We start from the raw sequence: 27276 nt of genomic DNA, 5'->3' as shown, positions 1-27276 counted from the left end.
TTAAAAAAAATAATAAAGGCTCCCAACTTTATCTTACCCACAGATGAGACCTTTTCGTTCAGTAGTTTCCCATATTGCTGCATTACCTTTCTTAGAAGTAAGGTAAGAAGTAGCTTGTTGGGAAACTCACTCTTGATCTCACCTGTTCTGGGAAAACTTATGCAGGCAAGGTATTCATGGCTCAGGTATCGCCAAGTTTCGCAGGTAAGCGGCTTGATTGGTCTCGGCGGGTCGGTAAACACAGCAAACGTCTTCTGCCACACACAAACTTGCTCCTAAATTTTTATATTGCGGCGCGCGTTGTTTTTCCTCCCTCAGAGTTATCAAACTTAATTTTCCCTTTTTTTATTAACGTAACTTTCAACAACGTTTTCATCTTTTCTAGAAGTAGTAGTAGTAGTAGTAGTAGTAGTAGTAGTAGTAGTAAGAGGAATAGCAGAAAGAAGAGGAGGAAGAGAAGGAGGAGGAGGAGTAGGAAGAGGAGGAGGAGGAGGAGGAGGAGGAGGAGGAATAGCACCGCCTCTCCTAAATCCAAGAGTATGCCCGCCGCATCAGCACCAATACCTTCCGTCCCCGTCACCGCCGTGCAGAAGCATCCGCCAAGCAGCAATGTTAATCTGTTTTACGTGTCTCCGGCGCGTGACGAAGGCCTGGCGCATGGAGAACAACAACTACTCGACGCTTGGGACGCCATCCACGTACCCTGCTTACTACCCGATACCCTGCTGAGGACATTAGCGACGAATGATGTTATGCGACCCCCCTACCCCCAACCCCCCTACCCCCAACCCCTCATCCAACCCTCAAGGCAAACATATCAAGGTCACAACGAGAGGAAGGTGTGCGATTAGATGTGCGTTCGTGTGTGTGTTTTCAGGTGTGCTAAGGTGTGTCCACGTGGCCAGGTGTGATGCGGGGTAAAGGGGGAGAGCCAGGTGTGTGTGTGTGTGTGTGTGCGTGTGTGTGTGTGTGTGTGTGTGTGTGTGTGTGTGTGTGTGTGTGTGTGTGTGTGTGATTTGCATGTTTAAGGTTCAGGTGTAATCATCAGGTATTTAAATGCGTCTTGTTACTCCGCTGGACTCTGTAAGTTATGTGGTCATGGGTTGGGTTCTTCCTCTTCCTCTTCTTCTTCCTCTTCTTCCTCTTCTTCTTCCTCTCTTTTGTTATATCTTCGGTGGCATATTTTTGTTCATCTTCTTCCTCTTCCTCTTTTTTTCTTCTCCGGCATTTTTTCCTTCTCCTTCGTCTTCTTTCTTCCTCTTTTTTCTTCTTCGTCTTCATTATCTTCCTCTTTCTTCTTCCTCATCTTCCTCTATATATTTTTATTCTTCTTCTTCGTCTTCTTCCTCCTCCTCTTTTTCTTCTTTGTCATTCTTTTCTTCCTCGTCGTCTTCTTTTTCTTCCTATTTTTTTTCTTCTTCATCCCTGTCGTTCTTCTGTCTGTCCGTCTGTCTGTCTGTCTGTCCATATGTTATGTTTTTAGCATCTCAGTGAAGTCATGTCGTGCTGTCTATCTCTTATTGCTTTCCTTCTCTGTCTGTCTCGCTGTATTGCTGTCCCTATCGTTCTCCTGTCTGTCTGTCTGTCTTTTCCTTGTATTGCTGTCCCTATCGTTCTCCTGTCTGTCTGTCTTTTCCTTGTTGTATTGCTGTCCCTATCGTTCTCCTGTCTGTCTGTCTATCTTTTCCTTGTTGTATTGCTGTCCCTATCGTTCTCCTGTCTGTCTGTCTATCTTTTCCTTGTTGTATTGCTGTTCTCTATCGTTCTCCTGTCTGTCTGTCTATCTTTTCCTTGTTGTATTGCTGTCCCTATCGTTCTCCTGTCTGTCTGTCTATATGGTTCGTTTCAGCATCCCAGGACCGTCATGTTTTGCTGTCTATCAACGCTGCCAGATTGTCGAAAATGAAGAATAAAATAAAATAAAAGAGGAAGAGGAAAAAGACGAAACAGAAGAAAAAATATGCCCAAAAAGATGAAACTAAAAAAAGAGTCATGTACTTAAGGATTTAAGAACCCCCAAATTGCCGCTCCCCACCTCGTTACCAAGACTCATTTACAGTTATCATTGAAATCGTTAATCTCTGGTACCTGTTCGCAATGGCCATGTCTCAGAAACCGGAAAATATGATGATGTGAGTACGATAATCTGATACCGCTACATTCTGTCTTGTAATGCTTTCTCTCTCTCTCTCTCTCTCTCTCTCTCTCTCTCTCTCTCTCTCTCTCTCTCTCTCTCTCTCTCTCTCTCTCTCTCTCTCTCTCTCTAGTATTATTTGGCTTTGTGTCTTTATAGTTTATTGTTCAAGTGTGTTTTTATCGGGTCCCCATATGTGTGTTGGTTCTTGCTAAATTCACCACGCGATCTGATGCCTTTGAGTGTTTCGTTTTGGTAACACTGTTTATCTCTCTGTTTGATGTGTGATCTGGCGCCAGTGTTCCTGTTGTTTGTTTACCCTTCTTCGTTTCCTTTCTCCTCCTTTTTTCTTCTTTCTTGATTTTTCTTCGGTTTTCTTTTCTTCTTCATTTTTCTTCCTTCTGTCGTGCTGTTTGGGTCACTGTTCATCTTTTTTTGTTTGTTTATCCTTCTCCTTCGTTTCCTTTCTCCTCCTCTTATTTTTCTTCTTTCTTGATTTTTCTTCATTTTTCTTCCTTCTGTCGTGCTGTTTGGGTCACTGTTCATCTTTTTTTGTTTGTTTATCCTTCTCCTTCGTTTCCTTTCTCCTCCTCTTTTTTTTCTTCTTTCTTGATTTTTCTTCGGTTTTCTTTTCTTCTTCATTTTTCTTCCTTCGGTCGTGCTGTTCGGGTCCACTGTTCATTTCTTTTATTTGTTTATCCTTTTCCTTCGTTTTCTTTCTCTTTCTCCTCGTTTTCTTCTTCTTCTTTGTCTTCCTCTTATTCATTTTTCTTCCTTCTGTCGTATTATTCGGGTCCACTGTTCATTTTTTTTTGTTGATCCTTCTCCTTCGTCTTCTTTCTCTTCCTCCACCTTTTCTTCTTCCTCGTTTTCTTCTTCTTTTTCTTCCTCTCGTACATTTTTCTTCCTTCTGTCGTATTGTTTGGGTCAACTGATCATCTTTTTTTTTGTTTATCCTTTTCCTTCGTCTTCTTTCTCTTCCTTCACTTTTTCTTCTTCCTCGTTTTCTTCTTCTTCTTTGTCTTCCTCTTGTTCATTTTTCTTCCCTCTGTTATGCTGTTCGGGTTATTGTTCATCTTTTTCTTTGTTTATCCTTCTCCTTCGTCTTCTTTCTCTTCCTTCACTTTTTCTTCTTCCTCGTTTTCTTCTTCTTCTTCGTCTTCCTCTCGTTCATTTTTCTTCCTTCTGTCGTATTGTTTGGGTCAGCTGTTCACCTATTTCTTTGTTTATCCTTCTTCATCGTCTTCTTTTTCTTCCTCTTTTTTCTTCTTCTTTTTCTTCCTCTCGTACATTTTTCTTCCCTCTGTAGTACTGTTTGGGTCAGCTGTTCACCGTTTTCTTTGTTTATTCTTTTGTTTCTCGGCTTATCTTTCCTTATCTTTGGGAACCCCTCTAGTCTCTTTTGGGGGCTTTGGAAACAGTTGTTGTTGAGAGCCGAGTGTGTTTGGAAATCCGGGCTTAGCAAGATACGTATACTGAGGCTTTTTTTTTTTTACAACAAAGGAAACAGCTCAAGGGCACAAAAAAAAGAAACAGTAATACTAAAAAAGCCCGCTACTCGCTGCTTAACACACACACACACACACACACACAGTTATAATATATTTTTACCTGGGCTGGATAGTGACGTTCATAAAAGCTTCTGACCCTTCTCTCTCTCTCTCTCTCTCTCTCTCTCTCTCTCTCTCTCTCTCTCTCTCTCTCTCTCTCTCTGACCTTTCTCACTCCGTTCACTCATCTCATCTACATCATCGCCTTTCCCTCCCTCCCTCTCACTCCCTCCCTCCCTTCCTCCTCCTCTCCCTCACTCCCTCCCTTCTTCCTCATCTCCCTCTCTCTCCCTCCCTTCGGTACCATCCTAAGTCATCCTTTCCTTCCTTGTTCGTCCTTGCATCATCCTTCATTCTTTCCTTTCTTCCTTCCTTTCCCCTCTCCTTATTTCCCTTCCTTCCTTCTTCGTCTTCCTCTTCCCTACTCCTTTCTCTCCTTCTCTTCTTCTCTCCCTGTCTTCTTTTCTCTCTCGATCTGTCCTTCCTTTCCTCTCTTCTGAATGTCCCTTCCTCCTTCGTCTTCCTCTTCCTCCCTCCCTTCTCTTTTTCTCTCCCTCTTCATCTCCTCTATCTTCTACCATTTTCTTCTCTCCTCTTTTCTCCCTCCCTCTTTTCCTCTTTTCCGCTTGTACCTTCCTCTTTCGTCTTCTCTCTCTCTCTCTCTCTCTCTCTCTCTCTCTCTCTCTCTCTCTCTCTCTCTCTCTCTCTCTCTCTCTCTCTCTCTCTCTCTCTCTCTCTCTCTCTCTCTCTCTCTCTCTCACAGCTATCATTTAATTCTCTTCTGATCTCTCTTTCTTCCTCTTTTCCTCTCCTACGTTATCCCTTCTTCACTCCCTTCTCTCTCTCTCTCTCTCTCTCTCTCTCTCTCTCTCTCTCTCTCTCTCTCTCTCTCTCTCTCTCTCTCTCTCTCTCTCTCTCTTCATCTCCTTTCCCTGCAATCATTTACTTTTCCCCCTCTCTCCCTACCTCCCTCAGACCCTTTCCTCCCTTCCATACCTCCACGTTCACCCTGTCGATCCGGTCTCCCTTCCCTCTCCCTTCCTCCTCCTCCTCTCGCCCTGTTATGAGCAGAGTACCGAATATGACCTTCCTTGCTTCTCCTTATAAGAATTGTTCTCATACTTTCTTTTACTTCTGTTCTTCCTTTTTCTCTCTTCTTTATTATTATTTTTCTTGTGTCTCCCTTTCCTATCCTCCCTTTATTCCCTTCTTTCTATCTCCCTCTTTTCCTCTTTAAGTTCTTTCTCTCCCTTTTTCCTGCATTGTCCCCTTTCCTCCCCTTTATCTTCACTTCTCTCCTCTCCCTTTCCATCCCATCTCCTTTCCATTTCTTCTCTCTCTCTCTCTCTCTCTCTCTCTCTCTCTCTCTCTCTCTCTCTCTCTCTCTCTCTCTCTCTGACATACCTGGCCCGGTTGCTCCTCTGAACTCTGAATCTTTTTTTTTTTTTCGTCTGGAGAAGGAGGAGGAGGAGGAGGAGGAGGAAAGAAGAAAGAAGGAAGAAGGAAAGAAGAAAAGAAAGGAGGAGAAGAAAGAGAAAGGAGAGAGAGAGAGAGAGAGAGAGAGAGAGAGGAGAAACGAACAGGAGGAAAAGGGAAATGACTAACAAGGATAATATGTGTGTGTGTGTGTGTGTGTGTGTGTGTGTGTGTGTGTGTGTGTGTGTGTGTGAGAGTCGTTTTTTGTGTGTGTTTACGCTTCATGATTCCTCCTCTATAACACACACACACACACACACACACACACACAAAGCCACACACCCTAATAAGGAGCTTACCATGCAAAGTCCCCATGTATGTATGTATGTATGTATGTATGCCCTACCTAGACCTCTTCCTTACCTCTAATCCTTCTGCTTACTCTGTCAAACTGTTCTCTCCGTTGGGCTCCTCCGATCATAACCTTACTTCTGTATCCTGTCCTATCGCTCCTGTACATCCTCTGGACCCGCCGAAGAGGCGATGCTTCTGGCATTTTGCTTCAGCTCGGTGGGACGACCTGAGGATGTACTTTTCCGATTTCCCGTGGAATGATTACTGCTTCCAGGAGAGAGACCCCTCTGTGTGTGCTCTGCGCATCACAGAGGTGATTGTCTCTGGAATGGAGGCATACATTCCACGTACTTTCTCTACTCCTCATGCTAAAAAGCCTTGGTTTAATCATGCTTGTTCTCGTGCTATTAAAGATAGAGAGGCAGCTCACAAAAGGTTCCAGAGCCTTCGAACTCCCACTAACTTTGATCTATACATTTCAGTCCGGAATCGTGCCAAATCTATTCTCCGACTTACCATAACTTCTTTTATAAATAGAAAATGTCAACACCTTGCTTCTTCTAATTCTTCCCGTGACTTCTGGCATCTAGCCAAAAATATCTCCTCCAATTTCACTTCTTCCTCTTTCCCTCCTCTCCTTAACCCTGACGGCAGCACTGCCGTCTCATCTGTCTCTAAGGCTGAACTCTTCGCTCAAACTTTCTGTAAGAACTCCACCTTGGACGATTCTGGGCATATTCCTCCTACTCATCCCCCCTCTGACTCCTTTATGCCTGTTATTAAGATTCTTCCTAATGATGTTTTCTATGCCCTCTCTGGCCTCAACTCTCAGAAGGCTTATGGACCTGATGGAGTGCCTCCTATTGTCCTTAAAAACTGTGCTTCTGTGCTGACACCCTGCCTGGTCAAACTCTTTCGTCTCTGCCTATCAACATCTATCTTTCCTTACTGCTGGAAGTATGCCTTTGTACAGCCTGTGCCTAAGAAGGGTGACCGCTCCAATCCCTCAAACTACCGCCCAATAGCTTTACTTTCCTGTCTATCTAAAGCTTTAGAATCAATCCTTAACCGGAAGATTCAAAAGCACCTTTCCACTTCTAATCTTCTATCTGATCGCCAGTATGGATTCCGCAAGGGGCGTTCTACTGGCGATCTTCTTGCTCTCTTAACTGACTCTTGGTCATCCTCTCTTAGCAGTTTCGGTGAAACTTTCTCTGTTGCGCTAGACATATCGAAAGCCTTCGATAGAGTCTGGCACCAGTCTTTGCTTTCTAAACTGCCCTCTTTCGGATTCTATTCCTCTCTTTGTTCCTTTATCTCCAGTTTCCTTTCCGGCCGTTCTATCTCTGCGGTGGTAGACGGTCACTGCTCTTCCCCTAAACCTATCAACTGTGGCGTTCCACAGGGCTCTGTCCTATCACCCACTCTCTTCCTGTTATTTATCAATGATCTTCTTTCCATAACAAACTGTCCTGTCCACTCGTACGCCGACGACTCCACTCTGCATTATTCAACTTCTTTCAATAGAAGACCATCACAACAGGAAGTACACGACTCCAGACTGGAGGCTGCAGAACGCTTAACCTCAGACCTTGCTATCATTTCCGATTGGGGCAGAAGGAACCTTGTGTCCTTCAATGCCTCAAAAACTCAATTTCTCCACCTATCAACTCGACACAATCTTCCAAATACCTATCCCCTATTCTTCGACAACACTTAGCTGTCACCTTCTTCAACACTAAACATCCTCGGTCTATCCTTAACTCAAAATCTCAACTGGAAACTTCATATCTCTTCTCTCGCTAAATCAGCTTCCTCGAGGTTGGGCGTTCTGTATCGTCTCCGCCAGTTCTTCTCCCCCGCGCAGTTGCTATCCATATACAGGGGCCTTGTCCGCCATAGTATGGAGTATGCATCTCACCCACACAGCTCTTCTGGACAGAGTGGAGGCTAAGGCTCTTCGTCTCATCAGCTCTCCTCCTCCTACTGATAGTCTTCTACCTCTTAAATTCCGCCGCGATGTTGCCTCTCTTTCTATCTTCTATCGATATTTCCACGGTGACTGCTCCTCTGAACTTGCTAACTGCATGCCTCCCCCACTCCCGCGGCCCCGCTGCATACGACTTTCTACTCATGCTCATCCCTATACTGTCCAAACCCCTTATGCAAGAGTTAACCAGCATCTTCACTCTTTCATCCCTCACGCTGGTAAACTCTGGAACAATCTTCCTTCATCTGTATTTCCTCCTGCCTACGACTTGAACTCTTTCAAGAGGAGGGTTTCAGGACACCTCTCCTCCCGAATTTGACCTTGCTTTTGGCCACCTCTTCTGATTCTTTTATGGGAGCAGCGATTAGCAAAAAACCTGCACACACACACACACACACACACACACACACACACACACACACACACACACACACACACACACACACACACACACACACACACACACACACACACACACACACACACACACACACACACATAAACACACACACAGACACACACACACACACACACTCATAGAGGGATAGAGAGAGATAAAGATAGACAGATAGAGAGATAAAGGGAAAAAATGAGTTTCAATTTAGCGGAGACAAGATGTGAGTGTGGGCGTGGGCGTGTGCGCGCGCGTGTGTGTGTGTGTGTGTGTGTGTGTGTGTGTGTGTGTGTGTGTGTGTGTGTGTGTGTGAGAGAGGCTTCTGAGATGGTCCCCTTAAAAAGCTCACACCTGTTACCTGTCCGCTTTACACAGGTGGAACCAACACCCACACAGCGACACCTGAGAGCGAGAGAAAAAATGAGAGTGAAATATAGAAATAACAAAGGGAGAGATAAAAAGTGAGAGTGAGAGAAAAGTAACAAAGGGAGAGAGAAAACAAGGACACAGGGACAAAGACGGACAAAGAGGAGTACGCACAAACACACAAACATGAATCAGATTAGCACAGAAGGTAAAAAATAAAGCCAGACAAAGAAAAAGAGGAAAACAGAAATTCGCCATCTCTCTCTCTCTCTCTCTCTCTCTCTCTCTCTCTCTCTCTCTCTCTCTCTCTCTCTCTCTCTCTCTCTCTCTCTCTTCTCTTCTCTTCTCTTCTCTCTCTCTCTCTCTCTCTCTCTCTCTCTCTCTCTCTCTCTCTCTCTCTCTCTCTCTCTCTCTCTCTCTCTCTCTCTCTCTCTCTCTCTCAAAAATAAATATCTTAGCCTTTTTGGTCCATCTCCCTCCATTCCTTACGTTCTACCTCTCTGGTTACGTTCTTTCTCCCTTTCTTTTTTCTTGCGTTTTCTCTCTCGGCTTACGTTCCTTCTCTCGTTCCTTTTTATCTTCGACGCCTCTTGGACCAGTTTTCTCCACTGCTCACGTTCTTCCTCTTTCTCTCTCTGCTTATACGTTCTTCCTCTCATTTTCTTTGGTTCCGTTCCTTCTTTCCCCTCCTTCCTCCGTTCCTTCTCCTCTGATCCCCTTTTCCTTTTCATCTTTTCTCTCTTAACTTCTTCTCAAAACCTTTATGCATACCGACACAGCAGTCCTGTCCTCCCTGCTTCCTTCTTCCCTTCTCCTTTTCTGTATCAGTCTGTCTATTTTACTGTATTACTCTTAGTGTTATTCTCTGTATTACTCTTAACTGCCCTTTACATCTTTTCCTTTTCGTTCCTTCATGTTTCAATCCTCCTCAAAATCTTTATGAATAACAACACAACTATTTTTTATGCTTATCTTCCATCCTTCCTTCTTTCCTTTTCCTTTTTCTCATTTTTACCTTTTCCTGTTCATCTCTTCACTTCTTGAAATCTTAACCATGACAACTTTCCTTCCTTCTTTCCTTCTCCCTTTCCTTCTTTCCTTCCTTTTCCTTTCCTATCATTTATCTTTTCCTTTTCATCTCTTCACTTCTTGAAATCTTAACCATCACAGCTTTCCTTCCTTCTTTCCTTCTCCTCTTCCTTCGTTCCTTCTCCCCATCCTTCTTCCTTTCCTTTTCCTTTCCTATCCTTTACCTTTCCCTCTTCGTTCCTTCACTTCTCAAAATCCTAAGAATACCACAAACACAGCATTCCTTTTCTTCTCCTCCCTCCTTCCTTCTTTCCTTCTCCCCATTCTTCTTTCTTCCCTTTTCCTTTCCTATCCTTTACCCTTTCCTCTTCGTTCCTTCACTTCTCAAAATCCCAAGAATACCATAAACAACTTTCCTTCCCTACTTCTCCCTCCTTTCTTCTTTCCTTTTCCCCATTCTTCTTTCTCCCCGTTTCCTTTCCTGTCTTTTACCATTTCCTCTTCGACCCTTCACTTCTCAAAATCCTAGGAATACCACAAACACAGCATTCCTTCTCTTCTTCTCCTCCCTTCTCCCTTCTTCCCTTCTCCAAAGTCTGTCTGTAATCCTCTCTGTCTGTCTGTCTGTACTGCTGGAATACTCTTAGTTAACTTTTATCTTTTATTTTTCATTCCTTCACTTCCAAAACCAACAGTCCTTTCCTTCCTTTCTTCTCCCTCTTTCCTTCTTCCCTTTCCTTTCCTGTTCCAAAGTCTGTCTGCGCTGCTCCGCCTGTCTGTCTGTCTGTCTCTCTATACCTCCGTCTGTCTATCTGTCTGTCTATCTGTCTGTCTCTCTTTAGTACTCTCCGTCTGTGTGTCTGTCAACCTGTCTCTCTATACCTCTGTCAGTCTATCTGTCTCTCTGTACCACCCTCTGTCTGTCTGTCTATCTGTACTATTCTCTGTCTGTTTGTCTGTCTGTCTGTCTGTCTGTCTGCCTGTCTCTCTGAACTACTGTCTGTCTGTCTGCCTGTCTCTCTGTACCGCTGTCTGTCTCTTTGTCTGTAGTGCTGGGAGTTCATCTAAGCATTGCAATACCATGTGTGGAATCAATCAATTCAGAAACCATAGAATTGAAATGATATAGAAAAACGACTGATGAGATTAAGCCGAATAAGATGAAGGATCAATATTATTTTTCCCCGTAAGCTCATTCAGCCCATAAAGCATCCCGTAAACTCTCAGGTGCTAATTAACCTTTACACCTTTTCACCTGTCCCTTTCTCTCGACCCATTTTCTGGCTTCATGCTTTTAGTGAAGATTGAAAAGAAAAGAAAGAGGTTCGGATTTTTGTTTCTCCTCCGTGTTCCATTGAGTGATATTTTCCTCGCTTCTTCGTTTCCTCCTCCTCCTCTTCGTCTTTTTTTTTTTTGCCTCCTTTTTCTTTGACTTCTTCTTCTCTTCTTCTTCCTACTCCTTCTTCTCAGTCCTCTTTTGTGCCTCTCCTCTGAATTCATCTTTTTTTTTTCTCCTCTTCCTCTTTTTCTTTTATTTTCGTTTTATGTCTTTTTCGTTATCTTCTTCTCTTTCTTCCATCTCCTCCTCCGCCTTTTTCTTCTTCTTCTTCTTCTTCTTCTTCTTCTTCTTCTTCTTCTCTTTCTTCCATCTCCTCCTCCGCCTTTTTCTTCTTCTTCTTCTTCTTCTTCTTCTTCTTCTCTTTCTTCCTTCTCCTCCTCCGCATTCTTCTTCTTCTTCTTCTTCTTCTTCTTCTTCTTCTTCTTCTTCTTCTTCTTCTTCTTCTTCTTCTTCTTCTTCTTTTCCTCCTTGGCCACCTACGTTTCCTATACTTCTTCAGCTCTTCCTCATTTTTCTCCTCCTCCGCCTTCTTCTTCTTCTTTTTCTTCTTCTTCTTCTCCTCCAACTACGCCTACGCCTTCGTCTCCGCCTTCTCCTCCTTCTCCTCTTTCTCCTCCTCCTCCAATCAATATCTCTCACCTGGGAACCACTCGGCGTGATTTCTTTCCAACGGTTTCATTCCTCCCCGTCGCCACTAAGGATGAGACATATATTCCTTGGTCGCCACCTTCTTCGTGGGCGTCCCTTCCTCCCCCTCGGGCCGCGGCAGCAGGACGCTCAAACGAGGAAACTTATCGCGTTTACTATTAAAGAATTTCCCGACGACTTCAGTTTGTGGAGCTGTCATTAGTTTTAGCAAAGGTGACTCGAACGTGTTGCCTTGGTTCATGAGAATATATTGAGTGATTGGCAGTGATTAGCGGTCTTTTTTTTCTCTCGTTTGTTTTTGACCTTGATGATTAGCGTACCTTTTTTTTCTCATTTGTTTTTGACCTTGGTGATTAGCGGTCTTTTTTTTCTCTCGTTTGTTTTTGACCTTGATGATTAGCGGTCCTTTTTTTTCTCATTTGTTTTTGACCTTGATGATTAGCGGTCCTTTTTTTCTTATTTGTTTTGACCTTGATGATTAGCGGTCCTTTTTTTCTCATTTGTTTTTGACCTTGATGATTAGCGGTCCTTTTTGTTCTCATTTGTTTTTGACCTTGATGATTAGCGTACCTTTTTTTTCTCATTTGTTTTTGACCTTGATGATTAGCGGTCCTTTTTTTCTCATTTGTTTTTGACCTTGATGATTAGCGGTCCTTTTTTTATCATTTGTTTTTGACCTTGATGATTAGCGGTCCTTTTTGTTCTCATTTGTTTTTGACCTTGATGATTAGCGGTCCTTTTTTTCTTATTTGTTTTGACCTTGATGATTAGCGTACTTTTTTTCTCATTTGTTTTTGACCTTGATGATTAGCGGTCCTTTTTTCCTCATTAGATTTTGACCTTGATGATTAGCGGTCCTTTTTGTTCTCATTTGTTTTTGACCTTGATGATTAGCGGTCCTTTTTTTCTCATTTGTTTTTGACCTTGATGATTAGCGGTCCTTTTTTTCTCATTTGTTTTTGACCTTGATGATTAGCGGTCCTTTTTTTTTCATTTGTTTTTGACCTTGATGATTAGCGGTCTTTTTTTTCTCATTAGATTTTGACCTTGATGATTAGCGGTCCTTTCTTTCTTATTTGTTTTGACCTTGATGATTAGCGGTCCTTTTTTATCATTTGTTTTTGACCTTGATGATTAGCGTACTTTTTTTCTCATTTGTTTTTGACCTTGATGATTAGCGGTCCTTTTTTCCTCATTAGATTTTGACCTTGATGATTAGCGGTCCTTTTTTCCTCATTAGATTTTGACCTTGATGATTAGCGGTCCTTTTTTTCTCATTTGTTTTTGACCTTGATGATTAGCGGTCCTTTTTTTCTCATTTGTTTTTGACCTTGATGATTAGCGGTCCTTTTTTCCTCATTAGATTTTGACCTTGATGATTAGCGGTCCTTTTTGTTCTCATTTGTTTTTGACCTTGATGATTAGCGGTCCTTTTTGTTCTCATTTGTTTTTGACCTTGATGATTAGCGGTCCTTTTTGTTCTCATTTGTTTTTGACCTTGATGATTAGCGGTCCTTTTTTCTCATTTGTTTTTGACCTTGATGATTAGCGGTCCTTTTTTTCTCATTTGTTTTTGACCTTGATGATTAGCGGTCCTTTTTTTCTCATTAGATTTTGACCTTGATGATTAGCGGTCCTTTTTGTTCTCATTTGTTTTTGACCTTGATGATTAGCGGACCCTTTTTTCTTATTTGTTTTGACCTTGATGATTAGCGGACCTTTTTTCTCTCATTTGTTTTTGACCTTGATGATTAGCGGACCTTTTTTCTTATTTGTTTTGACCTTGATGATTAGCGGTCCTTTTTTCTCTCATTTGTTTTTTTACCTTGATGATTAGCGGTCCTTTTTGCTCTCATTTGTTTTTGACCTTGATGATTAGCGGTCCTTTTTGTTCTCATTTGTTTTTGACCTTGATGATTAGTGGTCCTTTTTGTTCTCATTTGTTTTTGACCTTGATGATTAGCGGTCCTTTTTGTTCTCATTTGTTTTTGACCTTGATGATTAGCGGTCCTTTTTGTTCTCAATTGTTTTTGACCTTGATGATTAGTGGCCTTTTTTTTTCTCTCGTTTGTTTTTGACCTTGATGATTAGCGGTCCTTTTTTTCTTATTTGTTTTGACCTTGATGATCAGCGGTCCTTTTTTTATCATTTGTTTTGACCTTGATGATTAGCGGACCTTTTTTTTCTCATTAGTTTTTGACCTTTATGATTAGCGGACCCTTTTTGTTCTCATTTGTTTTTGACCTTGATGATTAGCGGACCTTTTTGTTCTCATTTGTTTTTGACCTTGATGATTAGCGGTCCTTTTTGTTCTCATTTGTTTTTGACCTTGATGATTAGCGGTCCTTTTTGTTCTCATTTGTTTTTGACCTTGATGATTAGCGGTCCTTTTTTTCTCATTTGTTTTTGACCTTGATGATTAGCGGTCCTTTTTTCCTCATTAGATTTTGACCTTGATGATTAGCGGACCTTTTTGTTCTCATTTGTTTTTGACCTTGATGATTAGCGGTCCTTTTTGTTCTCATTTGTTTTTGACCTTGATGATTAGCGGTCCTTTTTGTTCTCATTTGTTTTTGACCTTGATGATTAGCGGACCTTTTCTCACATTTGATTTTGCCTTGAGCGCCTTTCTTTGCTGTTAAAATGAGGTCAGATTTCAGATTCTTATATTTTTTATTTTTTATTGATATTTGTTTTATAGTAATGGAAGCAGCCCAAGGGAAGGAAAAAAAGAGAAAAAAGCCCGCTAATCGCCGCTACCCCCCACGGATGAAATAACCGATTCCAAAAGACGGTGTACATTAAATTCTCTATGTAAACATTTTATTCACTAATTGCTGGCTTTTTTTCTCCCAATTAGATGAAAGAACTGACTCACTCACTTCTGACTGACTCGCATTTGCTGACTGGGTTCATGAGAGAATGTTAATAATGGTCAGATTTCAGATTCTTTTTGTTTTTACTTAAGTGCGAGAAGTGATTCATAAAGACGGTGGTGTAAGTTAGGATTTGATTCGCTGAGTAAGGATCTGACTCGCTGATTTTTTTCTTCTCTAATTAGATGAAAGAACTGATTCATAGTTTGTTTGTTTTTAGAGCAAGGGAAGCAGCTCAAGGGTAAAAAATAAAAACAGGAACAAAAAAGCCCGCTATGACGCAGCTCCAGCAAAAAGAACTGGCTCATCAACAGCCTTTAACTCGCTCAGCTCTGGTTCCCTTTTTAATGCAGTTAGAACACTTGAGAGAAAATATTTGCGGATTTTACTATAACTCTTACTATGCGGATTTTACCATCGTGTCCTTGATAACTTTTAATTAATTCAAGTTAAAAAATTCTTAACGACGCGAATCGGTGTAATTTGTCTTCCCCGGAGGCCTGTCACGGACTTATTAACAAAATGACGAAGGGGGGAGGGGAAGGGGGGAGGGTCAAGGAGGGAGGGGGAGAGGGGAGGGTCAAGGGGGGAGGGGGAAGGAGGAAGGGTTCTCTAATCGTGTCGTTCAAGAAGGAAGAGAAAACATAACAGCATGTCGACTAACAATGTTTACACGATAATCTCCTCCTAGAACCTGATACTCCTCCTTTAAACTACGAGGTCACCAACTGAAAGGAAGAAGGAGGAAAAACAATCCTCTAACAGTTTCGTTCAAGGAGAGGGGAACATAACAGCACTTCGACAAACAATCTTTACATAATAATCTCCTATAGCCTCCCTTAAACTAAGAGGTAAACTAATTGGATGGCGGGAGGGAGAAAAAAGCTGTTTTCTCATACCTGACTAAGGGAGACGCTCATTAAGGCATCCAGGCAGGTAACACGACCCACCTGCCTCTCACTCTTACCTGGTTGGGCCTTACGTGTTTATCATTAGCAGTAAAGGTGATCATGAGGTGTTGGTATCAGTGACGAAGGAAAAAAAATATAAGCACTCACTAACAACAGAACAACAGGGGAAGATCGACAAGCGTGAAAGTACACCTGCCTCTCACACTCACCTGGCTGTCCCTTACGTGTTTGTCATTAGCAGTAAAGGTGATCAAGAGGTGTTGGTATCAGTGACGAAGGAAAAGCAGTATAAAAACTTACTAACAACAGAGCAACAGAGGAGGATCGAGTAGCGTGAGAGTACACCTGCCTCTCACACTCACCTGGTTGACCCTTACGTGTGTCATTAGTATACAGGTGGCCATGAGGTGGTGGTATCAGTGACGTGCTAATGACTAAGGTAAAGCAGCATAAACACCCGCAAATAACAGAGCAACAAAGGAGGATCGATATGCGTGAGAGGAGGAAAATATTAGCAAGGAAGAACACAGGGATATTAAATAGCATAAAAAAGGGAAAACCACTCAGAAGAAAACTATTAATAAGGAAAACGACAAAAATAACATTAAATAACGAAAAGGAAAGGAACAAAGCCATTCAAGGAAAATAATAACTAGGAAGAACGCAAGAACAACATGAAACAGAATAAAGGAAAGTAAAGAGAGAGAAAAAACAACCCACACACACTCAGAGGGAGAATATTAACGAAAAGGAATAAAAAAACATTAAACAGTATGAAGGAAAAAACAAACAAACACTCAGGAGAATAAGAATAAAAAAGAGCAACACACACACACACACACACACACACACACACACACACACACACACACACACACACACACACACACACACATCATTAGCAAACAGTGTGCCAGGTAAAGAACTTCCAGATAACTCGTTCCCAAATAGTAACTCATGTCATTATTTTTGTTTCAGTTCCTCCCACCTGGACGATGCTGCTAATCTTGACGATCCTCCACGTGGTTCTCGTCACTCAAGTAAGGACAGGTGGCCAAAGGTGTGATTGACTGACTAACTGACTGACTGATGGAGTAATTAATTGATTGACTGAGTGATTGGCTGACTGATTGATTGGTTGATGGAGTAATTAATTGATTGACTGAGTGATTGGCTGACTGATTGATTGGTTGATGGAGTAATTGATTGTTTGACTGAGTGATTGGCTGACTGACTGATGGAGTAATTAATTGATTGACTGACTGATTGGCTGACTGATTGATTGGTTGATGGAGTAATTGATTGATTGACTGAGTGATTGGTTGTGTGATTGAATGATTGAGTGACTGGCTGACTGATTGATTGCTTAACTGATTGGCTGACTGATTGATTGGTTGATGGAGTAATTAATTGACTGAGTGAGTGATTAGTTGTGTGATTGAATGATTGACTGACTGGCTGACTGACTGACTGACTGAGTGAGTGATTAGTTGTGTGATTGAATGATTGACTGACTGACTAACTGAGTGATTGGTTGTGTGATTGAATGATTGACTGACTGGCTGACTGATTGATTGCTTAACTGATTGACTGACTGACTGATCGACTGTCTAAATGATCCCTTGGCTGATAGATTGATTATTGGAATGGAATTGCTTGCTTGCTTGATTGACTGATTAATTGACTGAGAGTGACTGACTGACTAACTGATTGATTGACTGCCAACTGGAATGGGAGACTGACTGATTGATTGATTAACTGAGTGTGTAATAGCCTGACTCGTTGATTGATTGACCGATGCGGTTCAGTATTTCACAGCTCCCTTAACTCTCTTTGCCCATCACCTTCAAACATGCTCAGTCTCCCAATCTTAAGGGGCTATTACACTGGGCAAATTTTCCGTGGATCTTCAGTCAAACCACGATTTCCGCTGGCGTGGTTCTCATATTTCCGTGGTTTTCTGACGTGTCCACGATCTTCCAAAGCTACGGTAGATTTCACTGAAGGACGACGGTATTACTCATCATCTTCACCAGTCATCAGCAGCAATAACAACAAACAATTGAGAACCACGTTAGCGGAAATCGTGGTTTGACTGAAGATCCACGGAAAATATGCCCAGTGTAATAGCCCCTTTACTAAACCAACTGTACAAATCCCCGAACGAATCCCAAATTTTCCACAACGCGCAACGCTTTCAAAGGACATGGACTGCGAGGTCACCCAGGGGCAGTTCAGAAGGGAAAAGCAAAGAATATCTGATGACCAATGAAAAATAGCTCCCCACAGTTATAGAGAAGTCCCCGATGTGTTGTACCACTACTCGTTTTCTGATAAGCAGTTTGCAATATTTGAGGATGGACTGTGAGGTTTCCTAAAGCAGTTCAGGAGGGTATGAAAAGTACGGAAATTTGATCCCCTTAACGTAATAGAGAAGTTCCCGCTGTCTTGTCCCGCTACTCGTTTTCTGATGAGCAATTTACAATATTTGAGGCTAGACTGCGATTTTTTTCTTTTTTTTTTTCTTTTAAGATTATCCCCTAGTATCACTAGGGGAACGAGCCCTTGGGCGAAGTTACTCAGGGCAGTTCAGAAGGGTATGAAACAAAGTACGAAAAAATTGACCCCCTAACTTAACAGAGGAGTTCCCGCTGTCTTGTCCCGCTACTTGTTTTCTGATGAGCAATTTACAATATTTGAGGATGGACTGCGAGGTTGCCAGGAGCAATTCAGGTGGGTATGAAACAAAGCACGGAAAATTTGACCCATATTAAAATTTTAATACCATACTAGAGTAATAAGAGGAGTCCCAGATGTGTTTACCCGTTGCTCGTTTTCTGAGAAGCAATCTGCAATATTTAAGGATTGGTCGCGAGGCTACCAAGAATAGTTTAGAAGGGCATCAAAATTACAGCGATCCGATCGTTACCAAATACCTTCCCACATTTACAGGTAAATCCAAGTTGGGGTCAGCCTCGCTACTCGTTATCTGGAAAGCATTTTGCAATATTTGAAGGGAAACTATTGAATCCCTTCCAAGCAAGTGGGTAAAAGTGGATATCTTTGTTACCTCAGGAACGTTGCCTCGGTGCTGTAATCCGTTCCCTTGGTCTGACTCTTTGATGGATCCGGGTCTCCTAGCGACGTGAGACAGTACAAAGGGAAGGGAAAGGGATGGCCTAGTTTCCCCTTGCAATTCCAATGAAATTCAAATGAGGAAAAACAGTTCGAAACGAATTATATAAAAATGAAGACGAAACGATACCATCTCTCTCTCTCTCTCTCTCTCTCTCTCTCTCTCTCTCTCTCTCTGTGTGTGTGTGTGTGTGTGTGTGTGTGTGTGTGTGTGTGTGTGTGTGTGTGTGTGTGTGTCTTTGACTTTCTCTATGTGCCTGCCTGGTTTCTGCCTGTCTGTCTATCCGTCAACTGTCTGTCTGTCTTTCTTTCTGTCTGTCTGTATCTGTTTGTCTATCTGTCTTTCTATCTGTCGCTTTCTCTGTTCGTTTGTCCGTCTGAATGTCTGTCTATCTGTCGCTTTATGTCTCTGTTCGTCTGTCTGTCTATCAAATGTCTTTCTCTGTCAGTCTGTCTCTTTGTCTGGTTGCCTGTCTGTCTGTCTGTCTCCGTTATGCAGGTCGCCGAGAGGGAAAGCGTACTGCGAGGCTTTCACAACGTTTAACAGAAAAGGTTCAAAATAAACCTAAACTCATTAGGGACACCTGCTGCCCTTGCCGCGGTGACTTAACTATTTTTCACCTTCACCTAGGAGCACACGAATAAGCGGCTCAGGTGTGTTCAGGACTCACACGGTACCTGGCTGTTTCCCTTTTTAATATGTCAGGGGGTGAAAGTGTGTTATGTTGGGTGTTAATTAATTTCATTCCTGGATTTTACTTTCTTTTTTATGGAGAAGTTGAGGATTCCATACGTTCAGTCTCCTCACTTCTTGTTTTTTCATCTCCCTTACCCGGATTCTGTGGTGTAAATGTGTGTGTGTGTGTGTGTGTGTGTGTGTGTGTGTGCGTAGGTGTGGGAGAGAGAGAGAGAGAGAGAGAGAGAGAGAGAATCCACCACTACTTTCCCAGAATATATATGAGGAATAATGGACTGGAATTATTACGAGGAAGTGATGGCACACACACACACACACACACACACACACACACACACACACACACACACACACACACACACACACACACACACACACTTATTTCTCTCTCTCTCTCTCTCTCTCTCTCTCTCTCTCTCTCTCTCTCTCTCTCTCTCTCTCTCTCTCTCTCTCTCTCTCTCTCTCTCTCTCTCTCTCTCACTCTCTCTTCCCTTTCCTCTCTCTCATTTCACCCTCTACCTCCCTTCTCTCATCCCCCCCACCCTCTCTCTCTCCAGGTTGAGGGGTGGAAGGGTGTGGTAGGCAGGGTGGAGGTGAGGGCAGAGATCAACCAACGTTACTCTGCCACCCTTGCTCGCGTCACCCTCCACAACCCCGCCAACCGCACGGACCACGTCACGCTGGCCCTGCTGCTCCCCGCCGATGCTCTTGTGTCCTCCCTCACCATGTACGTATACCCTCGTTTTCTTTGTTTGGTTTGTGCGTGTAGTTGCTGCGTCCCGTTTTCTGTAATGTTGTGCTCATCTCGTTTTCTTTCATGGTGTTTTCGTTTTCTTTTGGTGTTTCCCTTGTGTATTTCCGTTTTCTTTTTATCGGTTTTGTTTGTAGTTTATCTTTTTTTTTTTTGAAGGGGCCAGGGTTTTGTAAATCTATCTATGTATGTCGATTAACTTTTACTTTTCTTTTATTTTTAGATGTTTTATGATTCACGATTCACAAGTAATTCAAATTTAGATCGACTATTATCCGTATACTTTTTACTTTTAGATGTTTTATGATTCACGATTCACAAGTAATTCAAATTTAGATCGACAATTATCTGTATGCTTTTTACTTTTAGATATTTTATGATTCACGATTCACAAATTTAGATCGACTATTATCTGTATGCTTTTTACTTTTATATATTTTATGATTCACGATTCACAAATTTAGATCGACTATTATATATATGCTTTTTCTTTATTTTTCTGTTAAGAGGAGAGTTTCGAGACACCTCTCCACCCGAAATTGACCTCTCTTCTGCCCTCTCGTTCTATTTTCTTCTTTTGGAGCAGCTTCTAGTGGTCTTTTTTTGTTATTGTTTTTGCTTATTGCCCTTGAGCTGCCTCCTTGCTGTAAGAAAAATCAATGTTTGGATATTATATGATCTGCACGTTTTATAACTTGTTCCACGTTAATCTCCATGCTTTCATGTTTTCCGCTTCGATATTTATTTTTTTCATGTACAGATTATACATGACCACTCATCATTCTTCGCTCTATTAACCCGCGGCATCGATCAGTGTTACAAACGCAGCGAGTACTTAGAGTGGTTGGTACCCCTGCATGTATGACCTATAGGAAAACATTGAAATGAAAATATATAAAAGAATTTCCTCTCCCTCCTCCTCCTCCTCCCTTCTTCTCAATTCATCATCATTCTTCGCTCTATAAATTAACGGGCATCGATCAGTGTTACAAACGCAGCGAGTACTTAGAGTGGTTGGTACCCCTGCATGTATGACCTAGAGGAAAACATTGAATTTCATGAACATAGTAAAGAATTTTCCTCCTTCTCCTTCTCCTCCTCCTCCATCTTCTTCGATTCCCGGGCGGAGTGGAAAAACTTGGGCGGCTTTTCCGATACCCTACGCCCCTGTCCATCCAGCAGTGAATGGGTACCAGGTATTAATCGGGGGTTGTGTCCCGTCTCCTGGGGTCTGTTCCCTTCTATAATTCCTTCCCCCTCCTGTCTCTCACCTGCATATGACCACAGATGTTACGCCGACTAAACGAAACTTTCTAACTTTTCCTCCATCTTCTTCAACCATTTCTACATGCACATTTTCTACTCTTTTTACTCACCCTAACATCTGTCTCCTTCGCCCTCGTCCTCAACTCCACGCGAAGGTAACGGTCATCAACTACCTCCACCGCATTGAGGAGGACCTGGAAAAGAAGGAGGAGAAGGAGGAGGTTAAGAGGTGAAAGAAGATCAAAGGAAAAAAACGAATACGTGGGTCATATTCTTGAATATTTCGGGGCCCAAGCACACACATATTTGGCAAGGCTTTCGTGGGAGTTGTGGTGGGGATTTCCATGGGTAGTTTGATGACCCTAGTGGTAGTTTGACGAGGCTTCTGCACCATGAACGTGAAAAAAAACCCGCATGAAAACTACTAACTCCCACTCCTAACCCCCCTTCCTCTCGCCCTCTCCCTAGCCTACCTTCCTCTTCCTCTCCGCTACCTCTTATCCCCTCCTACCATTCCTCTCCCCTCTCTTTTCCGGTCTTTCGAAATGGTTATAAGAATTGTGGTGGCGATTTCCAAGGGTAGTTATATGACCCTGGTGGTAGTTTGACGAAGCTTCTGTACCATGAGCTTAAAAAAAACGCATGAAAACCCGATTAATCTCCTTTCCGGTCTCTGAAAATGGTTATAAGAATTGTGGCGGCGATTTCCATGGGTAGTTATATGACCCTGGTGGTAGTTTGACGAGGCTTCTGTACTAGTTTCTGTACCTATCTTTCGGCCACCTCTTTGGATTCTTTTTAGGAGCAGTGAGTAGCGGGCTTTTTTTTTCATTAATGTTTGCTTTTTGTGTGCCCTTGAACTGTCTCCTTTGCTGTAAAAAAAAAAAAAAAAAAAAAAAAATCATGAACGTGAAAAAAAAAAAAAAAATGAAAACCCGATTAATCTCCTTTCCGGTCTCTGAAAATGGTTATAAAAATTGTGGTGGGGATTTCCATGGGTAGTTATATGACCCTGGTGGTAGTTTGACGAGGCCTATGTATCATGAACTTAAAACAAAAAACCGAGCATAAAAACCCGATTAATCTCCCTTTCGGCCATTGTAAATAGTTGTACGAGTTTGGGCATTTCCATGGGTAGTTATATGACCCTGATGGTTTGGCGAAGCTTTTGTACCATCAAAGAGAAAAAAACACGCATGAGAACCCAATTAATATCCTTTTTGGCCTTTGGAAATAGTTGTTACGGAGCCGTTTGAGAATACCATCCATTGTGCTCATGACGTTCTCCCATGAAGTAGTGATGATAAATAACTAGACAGGAAGGGAAGGTAAACAGTAAACAAAAGAACTGAAGGTCACTAGTATGCTATCCGTTCAAGCTAGGGATGGATTTATACCGACTAGAATGGACTGGATTATTGTTATTCTTCTTCTCTCAGCCGACCCATCCATAACTAGACAGGAAGGTGAGGGAATAAAGGCAGATAATGGACATGGAAGTGGGTGGCAGAAGGAAGAGAGGAAGACCCAGGACGAGATGGAAGGACTGTATTGTGGCGGACGACAGGGAGAAGAACTTGGACCTGGAAGTGGCGGAAGACAGGGTTGGATGGAGGAGACTCATCAAAAACAGCGACCCCGTATAGAAACGGGATAATAATGCTGCAGAAGAAGAAGAAGAAGAAGGGAAGGGAATAAGTAAACAAAAGAACTGAAGGTCACCAGCATGCTATCCGTTCAAGCTGGGGATGGATTTATAAGGACTAGAATGGACTGGATTGTTGTTATTCTTCTTAGGTTAATTCACTTTATTGGTCAGGTTAGGTTAGGTGACTTTATTGAATGCACTGGTTAGGTTCGGTTGCATTAGTGCTCTGGTTATCTTTTGTTATTTATTGATTTCATTGGACGAGTTGAGTTACGTTATTTTTATTCTTCTAAGGTTAATTCACTTTATTGGTCAGGTTAGGTTAGGTGACTTTATTGCTTCGACTGCACTGGTTAGGTTCGGTTACATTAGTGCTCTGGTTATCTTGTTATTTATTGATTTCATTGGACGAGTTAGGTTACGTTATTTTTATTCTTCTTAGGTTAATTCACTTTATTGTTCAGATTAGGTTAGGTGACTTTATTGCCTCTACTGCACTGGTTAGGTTCGGTTACATTAGTGCTCTGGTTATCTTTTGTTATTTATTGATTTCATTGGACGAGTTAGGTTACGTTATTTTTATTCTTCTTAGGTTAATTCACTTTACTGGATTAGTTTAAATTACTTTATTGCCTCTACTGCACTGGTTAGGTTCGGTTACATTAGTGCTCTGGTTATCTTGTTATTTATTGATTCATTAGACTAGTTAAGTTACGTTATTTTTATTCTTCTTAGGTTAATTCACTTTACTGGATTAGTTTAAGTTACTTTATTGCCTCTACTGCACTGGTTAGGTTCGGTTACATTAGTGCTCTGGTTATCTTGTTATTTATTGATTCATTGGACGAGTTAAGTTACGTTACTTGAATACTCGTTAGTTTGTTTTCTTCTTTTTTTTACAGCAAGGGACTCTTCTGAACACTTTTTCGCAGGGGCGGTGATTAGCGGTTTTTTTTCTCATCATTAACGTTTATTTTTTTGCCACTGAGCTGCTTCCTTTACTGTAAAAAAAAAAGGGGGAGGCAGTTCAAGAGCAAAAAAAAAAATAAAAAAATAAAATAAAAAATAAATAAATAAATAAATAAATAAATAAACACAACAACGAAAAAAGCCCGCTAGACGCTGCCTCGAATGAAAGAAAAAAAGGAGAGGCTCGAGGAAGTCAATATCGGGTGGAGAGGCGCCTTGACACTTTGGGACGTATTGCAAGACATTTCGCCACCAAAGATCACATATTTGACAAGGCTTTCGTAGGAGTTGTGGGCATTTCCAAGAGTAGTTTTATGAGACCCTGGTGTTAGTTTGACCCTTCTTCTGTACCCTGAACCTCAAGAAACACTCATTAGAACCCGACTGACCCTCTCCTTGGCTTTAAGAAATAGATGATGTGAGAAGCGAAACTGTCTTATGATACCGACCTTAATAGGCTGCTCTGATTAAAGTTATTTGAACGAGAACATTGATACGGAGGCTGCTTAGGAAGGTGCATGGCAATTAAGACAGATCCAAAAGCAATGAGTGAATAGATACCATTATCAATACGGCAATAGCTTCGAAATGAGACGGTAATTAAACTGAAGCTTTGGTGCAATTTGACTCGGGGCTAAACACCCTCCGAAACTGATCTCTCCTCCGCCCGCTCTTCCTCTTTGATTGTGCAGGGCAGCGATTAGCGGGCTTATTGTTTTCTCTTTGTTGACTGCCCTAAACCTAAAACAAATGGAATAGCTTAACCCTCCCAGACCTCAGTTAGACGCGATATTTTCAAGCCTATTCTTTTTACTTTTTTTTTTAATTTGTTCTTTACCTTTAAGCTCCTACGTGCAGATTTAACCTTAAGCTCCAACGCATGTAAGGTCTCGTAGATATTTATTTATTTATTTATTTATTACAGTAAAGGAAGCAGCTTAAAGATAAAAAAAATAATTATAAAGAGAAAAAAAATCCCGCTAATCGCTGCCGATGTAAAAAAAAAAAAAAATGTTTGGAAAAGTGGCTAAAAGGGAGAGCATGGAAAAAAAATCTACTTCTCTGGAAACTGGAAAAAAAATCTACTCTGGAAACTGGAAAAAAAATCTACTTCTCTGGAAACTGGAAAAAATCTACTTCTCTGGAAACTGGAAAAAAATCTACTTCTCTGGAAACTGGAAAAAAATCTACTTCTCTGGAAACTGGAAAAAAATCTACTTCTCTGGAAACTGGAAAAAAATCTACTTCTCTGGAAACTGGAAAAAAATCTACTTCTCTGGAAACTGGAAAAAAAATCTACTTCTCTGGAAACTGGAAAAAAATCTACTTCTCTGGAAACTGGAAAAAATCTACTTCTCTGGAAACTGGAAAAAAATCTACTTCTCTGGAAACTGGAAAAAAATCTACTTCTCTGGAAACTGGAAAAAAATCTACTTCTCTGGAAACTGGAAAAAATCTACTTCTCTGGAAACTGGAAAAAAAATTTACTTCTCTGGAAACTGGAAAAAAAATCTACTTCTCTGGAAACTGGAAAAAAATCTACTTCTCTGGAAACTGGAAAAAAAATCTACTTCTCTGGAAGCTGGAAAAAAAATCTACTTCTCTGGAAACTGGAAAAAAATCTACTTCTCTGGAAACTTGAAATTACGATATGTAAGGGTAAAAAAATTTGGAAAGAAAGTCTCAATCGATCGTTATGCAAATTTTCGAAGACACAATATCACCTCCATTTCCCCTCCTCTTCCCTCTTCCCTTCCCCTCATTCCTTTCGTCCTCTCCCTAGCCTACCTTCCTCTTCCTCTCCTCTACCTCTTATTCCCTCCTACCATTTCTCTCCCCTCTCTCTGTTCACTATCTTCCTCCTTTCTGTTACCTCCATTCCCTTTCCTATTCTCTCCTCCTCCTACTCCTCTCGTACTCCTCTTTCACCCACTCCTACCTCGTCCCTATTCTGTCCTTCACCGTTTACCTCAGTCTCCCTTCACGTCCTTCTCCCTCCCTTCATGAGCAGCGTTGCCACATTATCGTACTCAAAACATAGCATTCATCAGTCACTTCCAGGCCCCCAAACTCTCCTACCCACACATATGACAAGATTCCAGTTCCAGTTATCGTTAAAAGAGTTACTCACTGGTGTTTGTTTACGATATTTTATGAGTCAGAAACCGGGAAATACGATGTGCTGAGTGGCTGAGTACGACAATATGGTAACGCTGTTCATGAGTGTGCGAATGTTAAAAAAATAATACCATGATTGATACGGAAATTGCTAAGAGTATAGTAATTAAAGATCCAGATGCAGTTATATATAATGGTTACATAACATTACTGATACGGAAGTTTGTTGATACGAGAACTGCTTGGAAATGATTGGCAACTTAAAGGAGTCCTGGTGAGGTTCAAGAGGAGAGTATCAAGACACTTCTCCACCCGACGCTGACCTCTCTTTTGGCCACTGAACTCTACTTTGCTTTATAGGAGCAGTCGGAGTCTATGGAGCAGTGATTGGCGTTTTTTTTTTGTTTTATTTGCTGTATTTGTTTGTTTTATCTAATTATTTGTTTATGTTTTTATTTGTCCTTGAGCTGCTTCGTATACTGTAAAAAAAGGAAATTGGTGACTACATAGATAATTAAGGAGTTATAAACATACCTTTTGTGCATCAGCCATTTGTCTTTTGTTTCTTATTTGTTTTATTCGTCAGTTTGCCTTATTTCCTTGTTTATTTGTTTATATTTGCCCTTGAGCTTCTTCGTATACTGTAACAAAAGTAAATTGATGACTACCTTTTGTGAATCAGCCATGTGTCTTTTGTTTTTTATTTGTTTTATTTGTCTGTTTGCCTTATTTCCTTGTTTATTTGTTTATATTTGCCCTTGAGCAGCTTCCTTTACTCTAAACAAAAATACTGGCTGCATAGATAACCATACCTTTGTGCATCGGCCATCTGCCTTTTAGTTGTTTTATTGGTCTGCTTTTTATTTGTTTCTTTGTTTGTTTTTATTTCCCTTGAGTTACTCCCTTTACCGTAAAAAAAGAGTGAATACAGAGATAACCACAGAGGGATTAACATACGTCTGTGCATCAGCCATATGTCTTTTTTTGTTTTATTTGTCTGCTTTCTATTTGTTTCTTTGTTTTTATTTCCCTTGAGCTAATTCCCTTACCATAAAAAAAATAGTGAGTACATGGATAACCACAGAGGGATTAACATACGTCTGTGCATCAGCCATCACGGTCAGACACAGGTTACGGTATTCAGGTCACGCTCTGAATGGAATAAAAAAAACGACACACAACCCGGAACTATCGCCGCGAATCCTCTTCATCGCGTCGAGTGGGATCATAATCATAGACGCCTCGGAACTCGTGGACATGGGTTCCGATCAGCGTTGCCAAATTGTCGTACTTTGAACATGCATTTATCATATTTAGGCTCCAAGAATGTCGTAACTACACAACTAACGATAGAAAATTAAAGTTGGCGTTAAAACTGTTATTTATTGATGTTTTTAGTGCTTTCTGCTGTAGTCATCGGTCAGAAACTACGAAAATGCAAAGCACACTTCCCGGTGAAATGAGCATCGGGTGACGGCGGATTGAATAAGGCGGGAAACGGTGTGATCTTATTCTTTCCATCGTGTTCGTGTTGTAAAGTGTTGAGGTTTGGTGGAATGGATTCGATGTAGGAGAATTTTTTTTGTTTTTTTTGAGAAGCATTATCAGATCACGAGACAAACTGCGCTTTTTACAGGAAAGGAAACTACGTGATTATTATTTTTTTTTTATCATAGTGTTACGTG

The 27276-nt window shown here is 41.4% G+C and overlaps 1 protein-coding gene across 1 annotated transcript in view; it reads left to right on the top strand.

Moving 5' to 3' along the window:
- The window catches only part of LOC127008594 (inter-alpha-trypsin inhibitor heavy chain H1-like), a 145251-nt gene that overhangs the window by 37084 nt on the left and 80891 nt on the right, over positions 1–27276 (top strand). The window contains exons 2-3 of the mRNA XM_050880804.1: positions 15986–16047; positions 19397–19566. Of these exons, the coding sequence (XP_050736761.1) occupies positions 16003–16047; positions 19397–19566 (215 nt within the window). The 5' untranslated portion in view covers positions 15986–16002. The remainder of the gene's footprint in view (positions 1–15985; positions 16048–19396; positions 19567–27276) is intronic.

This window comes from Eriocheir sinensis, chromosome 38 (genome assembly GCF_024679095.1).
Source record: "Eriocheir sinensis breed Jianghai 21 chromosome 38, ASM2467909v1, whole genome shotgun sequence".
NCBI lineage: Eukaryota > Metazoa > Arthropoda > Malacostraca > Decapoda > Varunidae > Eriocheir > Eriocheir sinensis.
The sequence above is the reverse complement of the archived record's forward strand: the minus strand, read 5'-3'. Positions and strand labels throughout refer to the sequence as shown.